Below are 13,766 nucleotides of genomic sequence, written 5' to 3' on the forward strand. Positions count from 1 at the left end.
CCTATAGTTGGGTTGAAACGGGCTGCGGCAAGTTTGTAAACAGAGAAAAGATGCCGCTGAAGGTTGTTGGCTATTTGACCATGCTTAGCTGTATGTACATGCAATATGCAACTACACATACTGTGTACAGTATCTACAGTATCCTGCCCATTCAAACTTGCCAGGGGCCTCTGCAACTACATGCTACTATGGAAAACTCAATTCAAATATGAAACTTTTCTGTTTAGTGAAACTGGAGGTAATGCTAAAAAAAAAATAAATGAAAACACAACATTACAGTGATTGACTACTTTGCTCAACTACTTTAGACGTACCTGGAGGCAGAATGACATATTTTGGGGATAGAGTGGAAATACGTGACTACAGGACGGTAGAGAAATGACACATGACATCAGTAACTACAATAAAAAAACAGACTCCACTAAGAACAAGGTAAGAAATTCATTGTCATTCTTAAACTGTGTAATATAACTGAGCAGTGTCACTGAATGACATCCAAGGACCTGCAGAAAAGATGTGTGTGTGCAGCCTGGCATTACTCATGTTGTGGAGACATGAGTCTGTTTACACAGTCACACTGTGGGAATTTGACCTCCTTATCTTGAAAAAAGCAAGTCCCCAAAATGAAAATCCTCACTTTTAGAATGAAGACTTTGTTTAAGGTTAGGGTAAGTGTTCAGGAAATGAATGTAGGTCAATGTAATATCCCCAGAAGTGATGGAAACGTGTGTGTGTGTATGAGTACTTGTATGTCCAACAGTGTGAAGATAGCTTTGAGTGTTGTATCATGGGAGTGAGGACATTTTGGTCAGACCTCACAGTCAAAGGGCTATTTGAAAGTTAAGACTTGATTTTAGGGTTAAGGTTAGAATTAGGTTTAGATTAGAGTTAAATCAAGGTTTGTCGTTAGGCATTTACTGCCGCTGTGATGGTCTAGGTTAGGGTAAGGGGCTAGGCCATGAATTATGTCAGTGAGTGTCCTTATAGAGATAACTCTGGAAACGTGTGTGTGTGTGTGTGTGAACAAATTTTTGTTTGATGTTCGTTGTGAGGACAGTCCTCACAACGAACATTATGTCAATTACTGTCCTCACAACTACAGAAAGACATGACTGTGTGGTGTGTGTGTCTGGCGTGGTCACTGCAGTGGCACTGTTTATATCCCAGAGGGTCCAGCTGTGTTTCTCACTGCTGAAATGAACTACAAAATGGAATTGTCCCGGTCTAAAGTGAGTGTGTCTGTGTGTGTGTGTGTGTGTGGCAAGGAGCCTGTTTTATGTGTGGGCTTGTGCTCCTGATGGAAGCGCTTCTGACCACCAATCACAAAATGTCCCACAGAGTTCACTCAGAAAATGACAGAAATTCAGATATGGAAGGACAGACTAGAAAAAATGAGACGAGAAGAAAAAGCTGAATAAATATGGCTGTAGAGGTCATTTCTGTTTAGCAGCAGCCAGAGAATACTGTATGTATGTTTATTTTCTCTTGCCCCTGATGCAAACATCCAAGCTAGATTTTCATGGCCTCACACTGTAAGTGGAGCAGCAGTGTGTGTAAACTCTAGTCTTCTGTGTCCCCGGGTCAGGCCCGATTCCAGTATGAGTGCACTGGAGTTTGTTACAGTCTGAGATAAACTTAATGCTTCATCATCTCTGCTTATAATTGCCTGAACAGAACTCCATTCCAGATTCCAATTTACTTGACTAATTTCACCATGCCTGAACACTGAAAGTACATTAGCGAATAAGCTACATCAATGTCCACTTGAGCATGAGTTAACTAAAGGCAACAAAAAGTAAGAACATAATCATTGTCAATCATGTTCCTTTTCATATCTACAGGGTCTCGAGAGGCTGGAGCATTTCCCAATACGCAATGGGCCTCAAATAGTTGAAAGAAATTCCAAATCGTCCTGTAGCCAAAAGGGCATTAGAGTATAAGCTTCATGATTTGTGTAATACTGAATACACATACCTTACACATACTGTAGAGGCAGATGAAATCTGTCTGAATTTCTGCAGAAAATTAAGATAATGTTTCAAAGCTCTTCCACTGTCAGCCTTTATCCCAGTTTCACCTCTGCAGGACATCATCCCTTCTTCATTTAAAAGCATTTAAAAGAGCTGTGTCCAACACAGCACCATGTACTTGCCTTTACCGGTGGATTTAAGCAGAATGAAACACAATAACCTCTGCCTCACAATTAACCAAGGTGATCAGAAGTGACATGTTAAATGGAACCACACGTTTCCACCTTCAGACAGCGGATGCTTAACATTATGTTTTTACGTAGCATTCTGGGCTGCACTTGGGGAGGTTCCAGCAGCAAACACAACACATGGGCTGTCAATCACACTGAGGTTAAATAAACTGAGCAGTTATTCATGCCAAAGCCAACAGGCAAGGCAGTGGTATAGTGGGGGAAATTGATTTAAAGGAAAGTCTCCAAAAATTGGGCTAAGCACACAAAAAAAAAATCAAGTGTGGCCAAAACAGAGACAGGAATAAATCCTCAAGTTTCCACCATGTTTTACCTCTTTCTGTCTGCAAAGAGCATCTCAGAACTGAGGTCTTCAAGGCAGATTTTCAAAATAAATGTTCACAATCAGCTACATTAGCCAAAAGGATCTGTGTGTGGGGTTTTGTGAACAGAATCTCTGTGTCTTGAAGGGAGCAGCAGCACTGAATCTTTCTGTTAATGAGCAATCATAACTCACCATGAGCTTGGGTATAAATGTGGATAAATGTTTGGTGGGCCTGAGTGAGAACAGCCAGAGTTCCGTTGCCGTATGAGATGCTGGGGTGAACTGTCAGAGTTAACTAATTATTTGGCTGAATTCCTGTTGTTTTGTTAAGTTTTGTTGAGGGAACTGAAATGTGTGACACCAGTCACAGATGAGTGTCAGAGATTGCAGGAGTGAATATTCTCCTCTTATGCCAAAAGCTTCTCATGAGGGGCTCTTGTGTTTGATACATTACATGCAAGCACACAATTGCAAACTTCATTATAATGATTGCACAGTGTTTGCCAAGCACTGCTGCCAATCACAATATTTTTTGGAACTCAGAGGCAGTCAGATATTGATTTTAGGAATAAACATTTTAACCAATAAATACCAGAAAGTCACTTTTCCCCCCTTCCAGACATCCATGACTTGGCCAGAAACTGTGGAAAAGGTAAAGCATTTTTCCTGTTTAGAGAATAAGGAGTGAAAGAACAGGATGTATGCGGAGGAAGCAAATCAGAAGGTGTTGTGCAGCCAAAAGAATGAGGGATCTTGGAAATTCAAAACCACTGTAGCAACAACCTGCAACAGAAAGTAATGAAAGGTAGCTTGTTAGAATGAGAGCGACCTTTCTCTGCAGGTGTTCAGATGTTCGTTCACTTCTCTGCTCTCTTATAATATCAGCGTGCTCTCCCCGCTCCTCCTCTGTCCCCACTCTTTTTTATCTGAACTAAGCCTCAGTATGTGCCAGAAAGTTATTGCAAATTTGTGGCCTTATGAGCAGGCTATGACGGATGTACTGCGCACCTCTTATATACATATGCACACACATATAAACTGATACAAAAAGCAGTCTGGGCTGTAACTGTTCCAAAAATGCTCAGAGAAGTCAGTAATGGACTTCCCCTAAATGGATGTTAAATGATTTTTTAACTTAAATTTGTCAGGTGGCCTGAAACAAGACTCCAGTGGAATGTTAATGTTAGTTTGATGTAAATGAGCATATATTTGCTACCAGCTCTGCCACAATATCGTAAAAGTTCAAAATATGTCAGTGTTACGCTGTGTTCCCTCCTTATTCTGCTGCTATATTGGCTAATTGTTTATCTCACAGGCAGATTGTCTTCACTTTCTTAACAGTAAAATCTTAAGATTTACCGAGTTTAAATGACTTAACACTAATTTTTTTGTACTTTTTCACTTTGCATCCCTGCATAGACTCCTGTAATATTCAAGGATGAGAGAGAATATAAGTGCCAGCCCGTTCCAGATAGTCGATGACTACCAACCGTCCCTCTTTGCTGTTTTTGAATGTGAGGTTAGTGTCCCCTCGGCGGTGGTGTAGGTCTGTTGTTGCAATCTGTGGTGGCTGAAGTGACCTAGGTGCTTTCTATCAGCATCATTACCAGCCACACATCGACCTGGTGTTGTCTGTCGCCACACTCTCCGTGTCTTCCTGTCACAGAGCCTTTCAGGCCGCTTACCTGTCCATGCCTGCACCTGTGAAGAAGCAAAAGAAAAGTTAAGTTGCATCTACCTGTTGTCTGCTTACTGGTCCACGCCAGTAGATGAGAAAGAAGTTTAGTACAATTGTAGGGCTCCAGTCCTTTGTGTGTGTGTGCAACTGTGACATTACCTCTATGCTGGTTTCCCTTCATTGGCTCTCTATTCATGTTAGATCTGATTTCAAAGTGCTTATTTTAACCTATAAAATTTTAATGGGATTGGCTCCTGGCTATCTTTCTTTTCTTAGTGTCCCTTCTACTGTACACCTTCCTATATTCTTCACTCGCAGATTGTGAGCTTATTAGTGGTACGAAAAATCAATTAAAAACAGTTGGTGGTAGGATCTTCTCTTATCTTGCTATTTTCCTTTGGAATCATCTGCCTATTGATATTAAGCAGGCATCTTCTATTATGATGGTTAAAGCTAAACTTAAAATGTTTTTTTTTTCTTTGACATACAGTATATGTAGTTTATTTGTGTTTCTTTATTTTGTAATGTATTGAGACATCTTGTGATCAGTGCACTATAAATCAACTTGAACCTTGAAAAGCCAAAGTCTAAAGTGAACATGGTTCATGGCCCAGGAATGTACCTTTCTTTAACCTGGAGATTCTGACCTTAGGTGACATGATTTGGCTTCAGTCCAGTTTCCTTCTGTGGACATCCTGAGAGGTATGTCTTTTCCCCAGGCTTTGAATAATAATCAGCTTTAAGAAAACAAACATTCATTTCAATGGATATGTAAACACATAAACATAATAAAAAAATAAGATACCAATTCCTCTCTCAAGAGAACAGCCGAGGAACATTGTTGATCAAGGATTTTACTTTTTGTCATCCGGTACTCACTTTGTTTACACTGATTAATGCAGGTTTACCGTCCCCGAGGCAAAACTCTGTACTCAAAGCAACCCAAAGAGGCTGGCACTGAGACTCTACACATCATCTTTTATATTTTTAAAAAGACATCATACTGCACTATAAAAAAAATCTTTCACTTGAAACAACATGAGATACATACGTTGTCTGGGCTTACTGATAGGTCCATGTGTCTGAATGGAGCTGCAGCACTCTCAGATACAGTACAGAAATAATGTGAGAATGTACATACTGAAATGGACTATACAGCACCTTGTCAGCACAGGATTTATATCTCAGCTGCTCTTCCAAAGACATGTTGTGGCACAAATAGAGGTTTAAGGACCCAAAAGTTAATCTGCTCTGTGACGACATACAGTACATCTCAATTTACAAGAATACATTAAATACCATATCATAGTCTTCACACCCTTAGTTGTCTTCAGTAATGAAAGAGGTCATTCCCAAAAGAACAAGCAACATAATGCTTCATTATATGGCACACATTTCTTCTTCACCATAAAAAGATAGGTTCACATTTTTGAGGGCTACCTTAATACACTACTCGTATGCCCATATGTTCCATTAAAGAGCCACTTAAAGAGTTTGAAGGCAGTGTTTTTGACAATTTTACCCGATGGCACAAAATTGAAAGTCAGAGGCTCACCAAAGTCATTACAATTCATTCTGAATTTCTGAATCAAATTACTGTACATGTCTATTCTGTCTATCTTGTTATATAGAGAAATTTCAGTGTGGAAAGTGATGCATCAGCCAAGCCAAAATGTAAACCTATCCTTTAAGAACTTTGGCACATTACTGTACATAGACTTTCCCCTGAGAACACCATCACCCCTCTGTTTACCTGCACACTAATAACTGACTTTGTTATTATGACTAACAATTCTATAGGCAACATTAGCAACACATTAAACATTATTTTGGACACAGCAATACATTATCTTCATCTACAGAAGACATTACACAGCAGCCTCACAGCTGTACAGACGATAAGCTTTTATAGCTGCTCTGTCATTGATGCCCAATTTAAACAGGATATCAAAACATAAAAAAATGTTTTTAGCAGACTAGTACTGTGCAACAGTAATGTTTGGAATTAAATACCATTATGGCATTTCTAGCCACTTCTTTACTCTTCATAAAAGCCAGTGAGGGTGAACGCTGATAAGCATGAACAGTACAGTTCTTCTCCTATACAGTTCATATACACACGCTGTTTTTTCTTTATACTGTACTGTACATTGTCCAATGAGCTCCTTTAGTACTGAGAACTGGCAGTGTTGAGTCATTTCTAAATTGTTCAGTCCATCAGCCCCAGGTTGGGTATCCATTCCACTGTGGTGAAACATGAAGGCATCGGAAAGCACAGGAGGGTGAGCACAAGCACAACTGAACTCTGCTGCTGTTGTAAAACATCAGTGTAGGTTCAGCTCATTCATCCAGGTAGTAACATGTTGAGCTGAAATCTCTACTAGAATGAGGAAAAACATCATCACTTCTACAGTGACTTTCCAGTGAGTACTTTAACTTCAGCTTGCTCTAATAATAGTGGGGCTGGTCACAAAGAAGCAGCTCAGATGGGGGTTATACTTGTAGCTAGCTATGTGACTAAAGAAGAGGCTAAGGACAATGCTCCCAGAGTTAATTAAAAGCTTGTTTTATGAGGTGAGTTTAAAGAAAACAAAATTGAAAGAGTTAAATGAAAGAAAAGACAAACATGTGCCAACAGAAATACGTTATGCAGACACTGAAACCTTCCGTTTCTTCATAAAGTCTTGTCTCTTGTTAGATGTGTGGGTATTCTGTCTACTGGCATCGACATTTCAGCTACATACTGATCATCTTTTGTCTTTCCAGCCTCCGCACACACATATACACATTATACAGTCAAGATGAGCCATTTCTCTCAAAGGGAGACAGAATTTATGCCCCTCAGACTGCACTATCTTGCGTGTAGTGAAGATAGGCACAACAGTGGCAGAGCACACTAGAGTGAATAAGTAATGTGGATACAGATGGTTTGAATCATACCTACTTGGTCTTTACACTCAATCTTTTTGGTGATTCTTCATTCAGAAGTTTAGAACTTCCTTAATCTGACCCTAGAGGGCTACAAATGTGTTTCACTGACAAAGTGACAATCTACTGATCCCCTATTCTCTGGTAATACAAAACTGTGAAATTGCCAGATGACACTAATAAACAAGACATTGATTAAATGTTTAATCTGAAATCTTCACCTTGTTTGCATGTTCGTTTGTTTTGATTTTTCATTTGTATAATCAAAAAAAAAAACAGCATCTACATGAGTCATAAAAAGAGACTAATAAAGGTTCAAATACTGAGCTCTGTGTCAGTTCATTCTCCTACCCATATAGTACATACACTCACATACTGTACAAACACACACTTACCATTAACACCCATTAACACAGCTGTAGAGATAACAACCCACACTTTTTCAGGTTTCTCTGAATGTGTCAGTGTGTGTTTGCTTCTCATTTATTGCACCAATCCTTTCTGAGCTTGCATCCCACTCTAGGCAAGGCACAGACACATACACACTCATAACAACCAGATACATGTACACTACTAGGAAACTTAGTAGGGCCTTACACGGCCTGGGTTTGCTTACATTTCCAATGAACTGAGACCACAGAATATTGTCTGGTTAGGTCGACTCAAACGCTACATCTGCCAGAATCTGTGCATGTGTGTGTGCAGGAACACATGGCCATTATCCACAGGTGTGTCTGTGTGTATGTGCATGCTTGTCCCCTTACTACTATGTGTCTGTATGAGTACATGGGCATAACAGTGAGCATTTGTATTCATGTATGTGTGTGTGTGTGGGGGGGAACCAGCGGGCGTAGGAGTGTGACCTACAGCTGTGATGTGGATCACCAGTATTCACTGCTGTGAATGAGAAGTATAAATAATCCAAGGTGCTCTGTTAGCTGTTTGATATTGAGGCCAAATGCATGTGAATGAAGCATAGAACCAAGTGGTCCCACAACACAACCAATTTGCCAGCATTCAAAGAGGCTTGACCCCAGCCACCTGAAATGGATGCAATCATTCAGTGAGGCAGAGGAACCCCGGGTCTCCCAGGAGACTACTGGTTTTTCTCCTTTCAGATTTCAGAGCTGCTGCACCGACCAAAGACTACACTGCCAATGCATCACAGCAGATAGACATAGTGACAGTAACCCCCCACCCCCAAACAACAATCAAGCATTAATATCCATTTTAATAAAGGATAAGGCTGCTGAATCAGATGTACCACAAAGATGGTGTGACTCATGGAAACAGACGTGATGGAATGAAAGAAAATGTGAAAGGAAAAATTGGAACACGTGAAAGTCATGGTTATTTTGGTTTGGATAGCTGTTGGAGAGTGAAGAATATTCCCTCAGACACTTTGGATGCTGGCTTGTACATATGTCTACTGACTACGTGTGGGTTCTGTCACATGTGTGTTTATTCTGTTGCATATCCAGTGTGTTTGCCAGCTCCTGTTCTCAAGGTTGTGCTTTGTAAGCCCCAGCAGAGAGAGTGTGGATGGTGTGGATCACCTCCTTGCCTTTTTCCCTCCACTTGTCTTAGAACCTGGTGCTCTCATGTTTCAGCATGCGGATGTTGGTAAGTGTCCCGCTGCCCCTGTGGTGGTACCCATAAGCCTGGCGCTGCCCCTCCAGTCACCGGGCACTGCCTGTTGATGACATGCTGCTGCTGCTGGGACTGGAGGTGCCTGATCCTTGGTCTTCAAAGATACTGATCTCTAGCTGAGGACACAAAGAATGTCAAGGATCATGATGGCAGAGAGAGTTGCTAGAGCAGACTACAACATCTACAAGTTTTTGTACTGCTCACACTACATTTTAATTCCAGTGTGTCGTCATATTGAGGTGGAGGTTGCAAAACCTATACATCTGATCTCACATGAAGAGAACTGGTGAGATTTTTATACTTGAAGAGGTCAGTGACTGGTGTGAATGTACATCTGCTGCTTTCATCCTTTCCCATCCCCAGTTTCATCTTGCATTCTCATCATATACTGCTTTATCTCCCATCTCGGACTCATGTCTTAATATAATCTCATTTTGTTTTTAGTTATGATCAAATCAGACATGTTGACAAAGTTAAGAGACGATATGCCTCCATACTCTTCAAACCTAATGTGCATTTTTGCTCATTTGAGGGTTTTTGACTCAGATCCAAAACTTGTCTGGGGCAGGTGAATATCATTTTGTCTGCACTAGGCTTTAGCTGCACCCAAGGATCGGCCCTTGCCTGATGAGCCTTGATATGATGGGCAACAAGACCGGTTCCAATGCAACAATAACATTACTATGGAGGCTCAGGATAAGATATCATGCAAACACACAAAAAAGTGATAAAAGTGAGACATGCTACTGCTCTTTGGAGAATGAGGCCTCCAACTAGCCTTCACAAACAGAAAAGATACTGTGTAGAAGTGTACTGGCAAACAGTGTTAAGTAATGAACTGGCCCTGTGACCGGGAGCCTGTTCTTTCAGCAGTCTGGGAATGTGGGATCCTTGTGATGGTCTACTTGATGCATTCTCTCCTTCTGCCTTTCAACTACATGAGGAACTGTGATCTGACAGACATGCTTCTGGCTGCTTGTGAATACTAACTCAACCATAAAAGAACATTCGATGACCCATACTGTATGAAGCATGAGAAACAAGAACAGTTGGTGTGGAAAAAAATAACTCCACTATCAACAAGCCCATACAAACCTCAGGCTACAGATTCACTGCATCATCCTGTTTTTTCCCACCGTTTCTAATGAAAGGACATCTAACAGAGCATGCATGCTTTTCCCACCCTGTTCTGTTTTAAATTTATGCCTAGAAGTAATAGTTTGCTACTCAACACCTGCTCTGCAGCAGCTGGATTTTACATGCTTTGTTCAAAGGCACCTTGACTGTAGTTTTGAGGGGAAGGGGGTACATGTTTCTAGAGTTGTTGTGATTCTAACTAGCGACCTCCAATCATGACGCTTGGCCTCTAGCCTCTAAAGTACTGCGACCTCCACCTCCTACCATTGGTCTTACATGTCTGACTGCCCAGTCTGGGTTTTTATCCTCAAACTATGGTACATACTTGGACAGAGAGAACAGTGAAGGATACAACCCTCATCCCTCTCTCTATGGGGTCTGTGAGTAGCAGTCCTCTAGGAGCGTAGATCTTCTCATTCTGCTCCTGGATGTAGCCTGATATCTTTCTCAGCACCTGGAATAAAACAGGGTGGAAGGATTTAAAAAAAAAAAAAACAGAGGTAAATTTGGAGATAATCCAGATTTTATTAGAACCATTGGAGGCATGATGTAAAGCTACATGAGCAGAACACATGGTCCAGCAGAAAATAATCAGAACAGACATTTCAACTGGGGATATTACATATTATATTATCATCATATTATATTACTTTTTTAAAGTGGACTTTATGTTACATATATGGGCAGGGTTGCTGCAACTTTAAACTCCTCATGTGCTATTTTGTGTGGGAAAAAGAAAAAATGGAAGAAATGAATTTGCAGTCATGAGTCATGAGTTTGCGCATTGTTAGCATACTGAATATGAGGCTGACTCTCTTGAGTCATTGCTTGTCTTTATTTTTCCTGAACATTATACTGTATAAACTCAAAGTAATTCCATTATACTGTAAGTACAGCATTTATTTTTATACCTAGTTCCAAGCTCCTCATTTCAAGCAAGGCTTTAGGACTTGAATTACTAAAACTGACAAGCATGAGTTTTAGTCTTTTTGAAGTTTTCCATTAGTTCCTCATTTCAAAGATGGCCATTTCAAGTTAAATGTCATGCCTTGGTTAACTGTCAGGGCAATATGGAGACACTCTAAAATGTGAGGTGAACAGTTTATTTAGATTACATTTGCACTCGATGTATTTCTCAGTTTTGCAAGTGCGTATTGCATCAACTGTGCAAAAACCACAGAGCAGCACTGGAGTGAAACTGAGCACTAAGTTCAGACCATGCCTTGGCACACAAGTTCAAATAAGCATGTCTGTATACATTCTCCTACACATCAAAATTAAACCGTTTTCCCTAGAGAAATCCTACACAGTGTGATTCAGTACAAGGTCGTTACTAACCACATGACTACTGACTGATGGTCGGTCATACTTACTGGACAGCTATTACCTAAAGTAGCATCAACAGAGAAGCTATTCAGCCTAAGCTATGCTTCTGTGAACATCAACAATGTTGACTCAGTGTTATGACTCTCTTACAGTCTGCCTAACCATGTCAGTCAGCTAAACCACGCTCCTCTGGGCCTCATGTACTGAGACAACTGTCACCGCTCCTAAAAAGGAGTTGCCATCTTTAGCACATCTCATATCAAACTCAATCAAATCAGACTTTATTTATACAGCAACTTTCATGCAAGCTAGTGCAATTCAAAGTGCTTTACAGACAAAAGACAATAAGACACGTATATGCTGCAACAACACGCATTTGTATCACTTATAGAAATGACATCAGAAATTGTATAGTACACTGTACTTTACATTAAAGGAAAACTAGTTTATTAAAACTTCAGTCTTGTATTCATAGACTATGGACTCATTGTCCCCAGGAATTGCTGAGACATTGCTAAGATTTCTATTAGGTGAGAAACATGAGAGGAAAGACAACTAGGCAAGTTGTAATCAGACAAACATATAATCTGTAACTTTATTAATCCTTATTGTCTGACCACTTGTGTTTCTCTGACTTCTTTGTGGTAATGTTGCCTTGTAATCAATAAACGTGGTACTGTGAGTACAATGTTAAAGCTACAAAAAAATAGATCCAAGTAGTAACAAACTGCAGTTATACTTTGAAGTATGCTGCACTGGGATGTAACTTTTTGTCAGTATCTCTCAAGTCATTTACTGAACATGACACATTCACATCCTCTATTGTAAGTTTACAATAAAGTTAACACACTGAGCTCTTCTGGGATGTCAAAGGCATGTTACAGCTGCAGGAACAGCTGCTAATATAGTGACCCTTGCTATTGGAGATGAAACCCCAAACGAATACTTCTTTCTGTCTCCCACTGGGAGAATAAAAAGAAACTTGTAATAAAATGTCTGGACAATGTTATAATCAAGGAGCAAATAAGACATGAAATTCATCAGAGAAAAGCCAGAGAAGAAGTCATTTAAAGGTGGTGGTCTATGTCAAATACACCAAAGCAGAAAGCAATCAATATTTGGCTTGGAACAATGACAGTATATCCACAAATACTTAACACAATATAAACTGTCTTTTGTCAAAGAGAATCAAACACAGAGAAGAAGCAGAAACACACAGAGTGGAGGCCTGACCAATGGGTTTATTGTGGTGCAGAGAAAAGACCAATCCTTTCACTGCTAGCGAGCTCTCAGGGCAGCCCAGTCCCCTTCAGTGTAACAATATGACAGCATGTGTGTGACAGTATATTGGTTTGCTTGTTTCACATGCATGACATGAGTATGTATTCCTCTGCTAGACTGAAAATGTATGTGCATTTTAAAGGGATTAGCGTGTGTATATACAGCATGTGTTTGTGTGAGTCCCACATGTATAAACACATTCTTTTAAATAATAAGGCAAACAGGAGATGGAGGACACAAACTATGCATAATGAAAAAATTATGAATGCTTGTGTGCACACGTATCTGTTCTGATATGCTGGGAGCAATCGGCGTCCTTTGATAAGGTGAGCTGTAAGTATCAAGGGCATCTTGGTGCTCAGATAGATGTGCACACTGATCCACACTCACTGATATGTGGCCACACATGTGAGCACACAGCCTCAACTTGGGTGGGTACATTTGATCATTGTCAGTTATAATGTCATTCAGCCAAGATGATTAAGTTAAACAAGTAAATAAACAACTGTCCTGTGGGGCTGATAGCATCTCAGTCTCTCAATGGAGCAGCACCCAGCTGATAAACAGATGAAAGGAGCCTCAGACCAGATTGTTTCTACACGGCTTCAACACAGTAATAAGTTCTTTTGTACTTCTTTGCCTGGCTCCTGGCACATCTGCACTGCTTTGATAATGTTTACCAGAAGCAAGAAGAACAAGGAGATGAATGCTGTGGGTGCCAGAGATCAGAACACTGAGGCATACTGTGACTTCAAGCTACTTCAGTTTCATCTAAAACACCGGCAAGTACACACACAACAAAAAAAAAACAGGCTTAATCATCTGCCCTTCCTCAAAATGGATGTCTGTCTTGCACTGAAGGTAAATGCTACAGTGGGCATGCTATGCCCTGTCCACTGGCACACAGGTATGGGCTTTGGAATGAACATACAGCTGAGCGGAACAAGTATATTGACAACCAGATCGTATCTCCTACTTTTGGGCTTTGCTGCCCTGTGTGAGTGAAAGCAAGTAATTGTATGTTCTGAACTTAGAGAGCCAGTGTGCATTAGAACACACAATTCAATGCTTTGTGTGTAACAGAGCTGGCTTCCATAAAAATGAACAAATACAGGTGTAAATCAGTCTTGTGAAAGTATAGTGGAGTTTATAATAACTAACTGTTAATGAATAATGTTTGAACTATAATATTCCTGTAAAGAAGTTAGTATTCTGCTGCACAGTAAGAGGATCCAGACAAA

At 40.3% G+C, this 13,766-nt stretch overlaps 1 protein-coding gene across 2 annotated transcripts in view; it reads right to left on the reverse strand.

The window, feature by feature from the left end:
- Positions 1-5,164: 5,164 nt before the first annotated feature.
- Positions 5,165-13,766, reverse strand: part of golga7bb (golgin A7 family, member Bb) — a 19,385-nt gene continuing 10,783 nt past the window's right edge. The window contains exons 4-5 of one of the 2 annotated variants that reach the window (XM_020601891.1): positions 10,271-10,372; positions 5,165-8,897 (exon numbers count right to left, since the gene is read on the reverse strand). In XM_020601891.1, coding sequence (XP_020457547.1) covers positions 8,811-8,897; positions 10,271-10,372 — 189 coding nt within the window. In that variant the 3' untranslated portion in view covers positions 5,165-8,810. Of the gene's footprint in view, positions 8,898-10,243; positions 10,373-13,766 lie in introns of both variants that reach the window. The other variant, XM_020601890.1, reaches the window with a different exon arrangement.

The sequence above is a fragment of the Monopterus albus genome, unplaced genomic scaffold (assembly GCF_001952655.1).
Source record: "Monopterus albus unplaced genomic scaffold, M_albus_1.0 scaffold52.1, whole genome shotgun sequence".
Classification (NCBI taxonomy): Eukaryota; Metazoa; Chordata; class Actinopteri; order Synbranchiformes; family Synbranchidae; genus Monopterus; species Monopterus albus.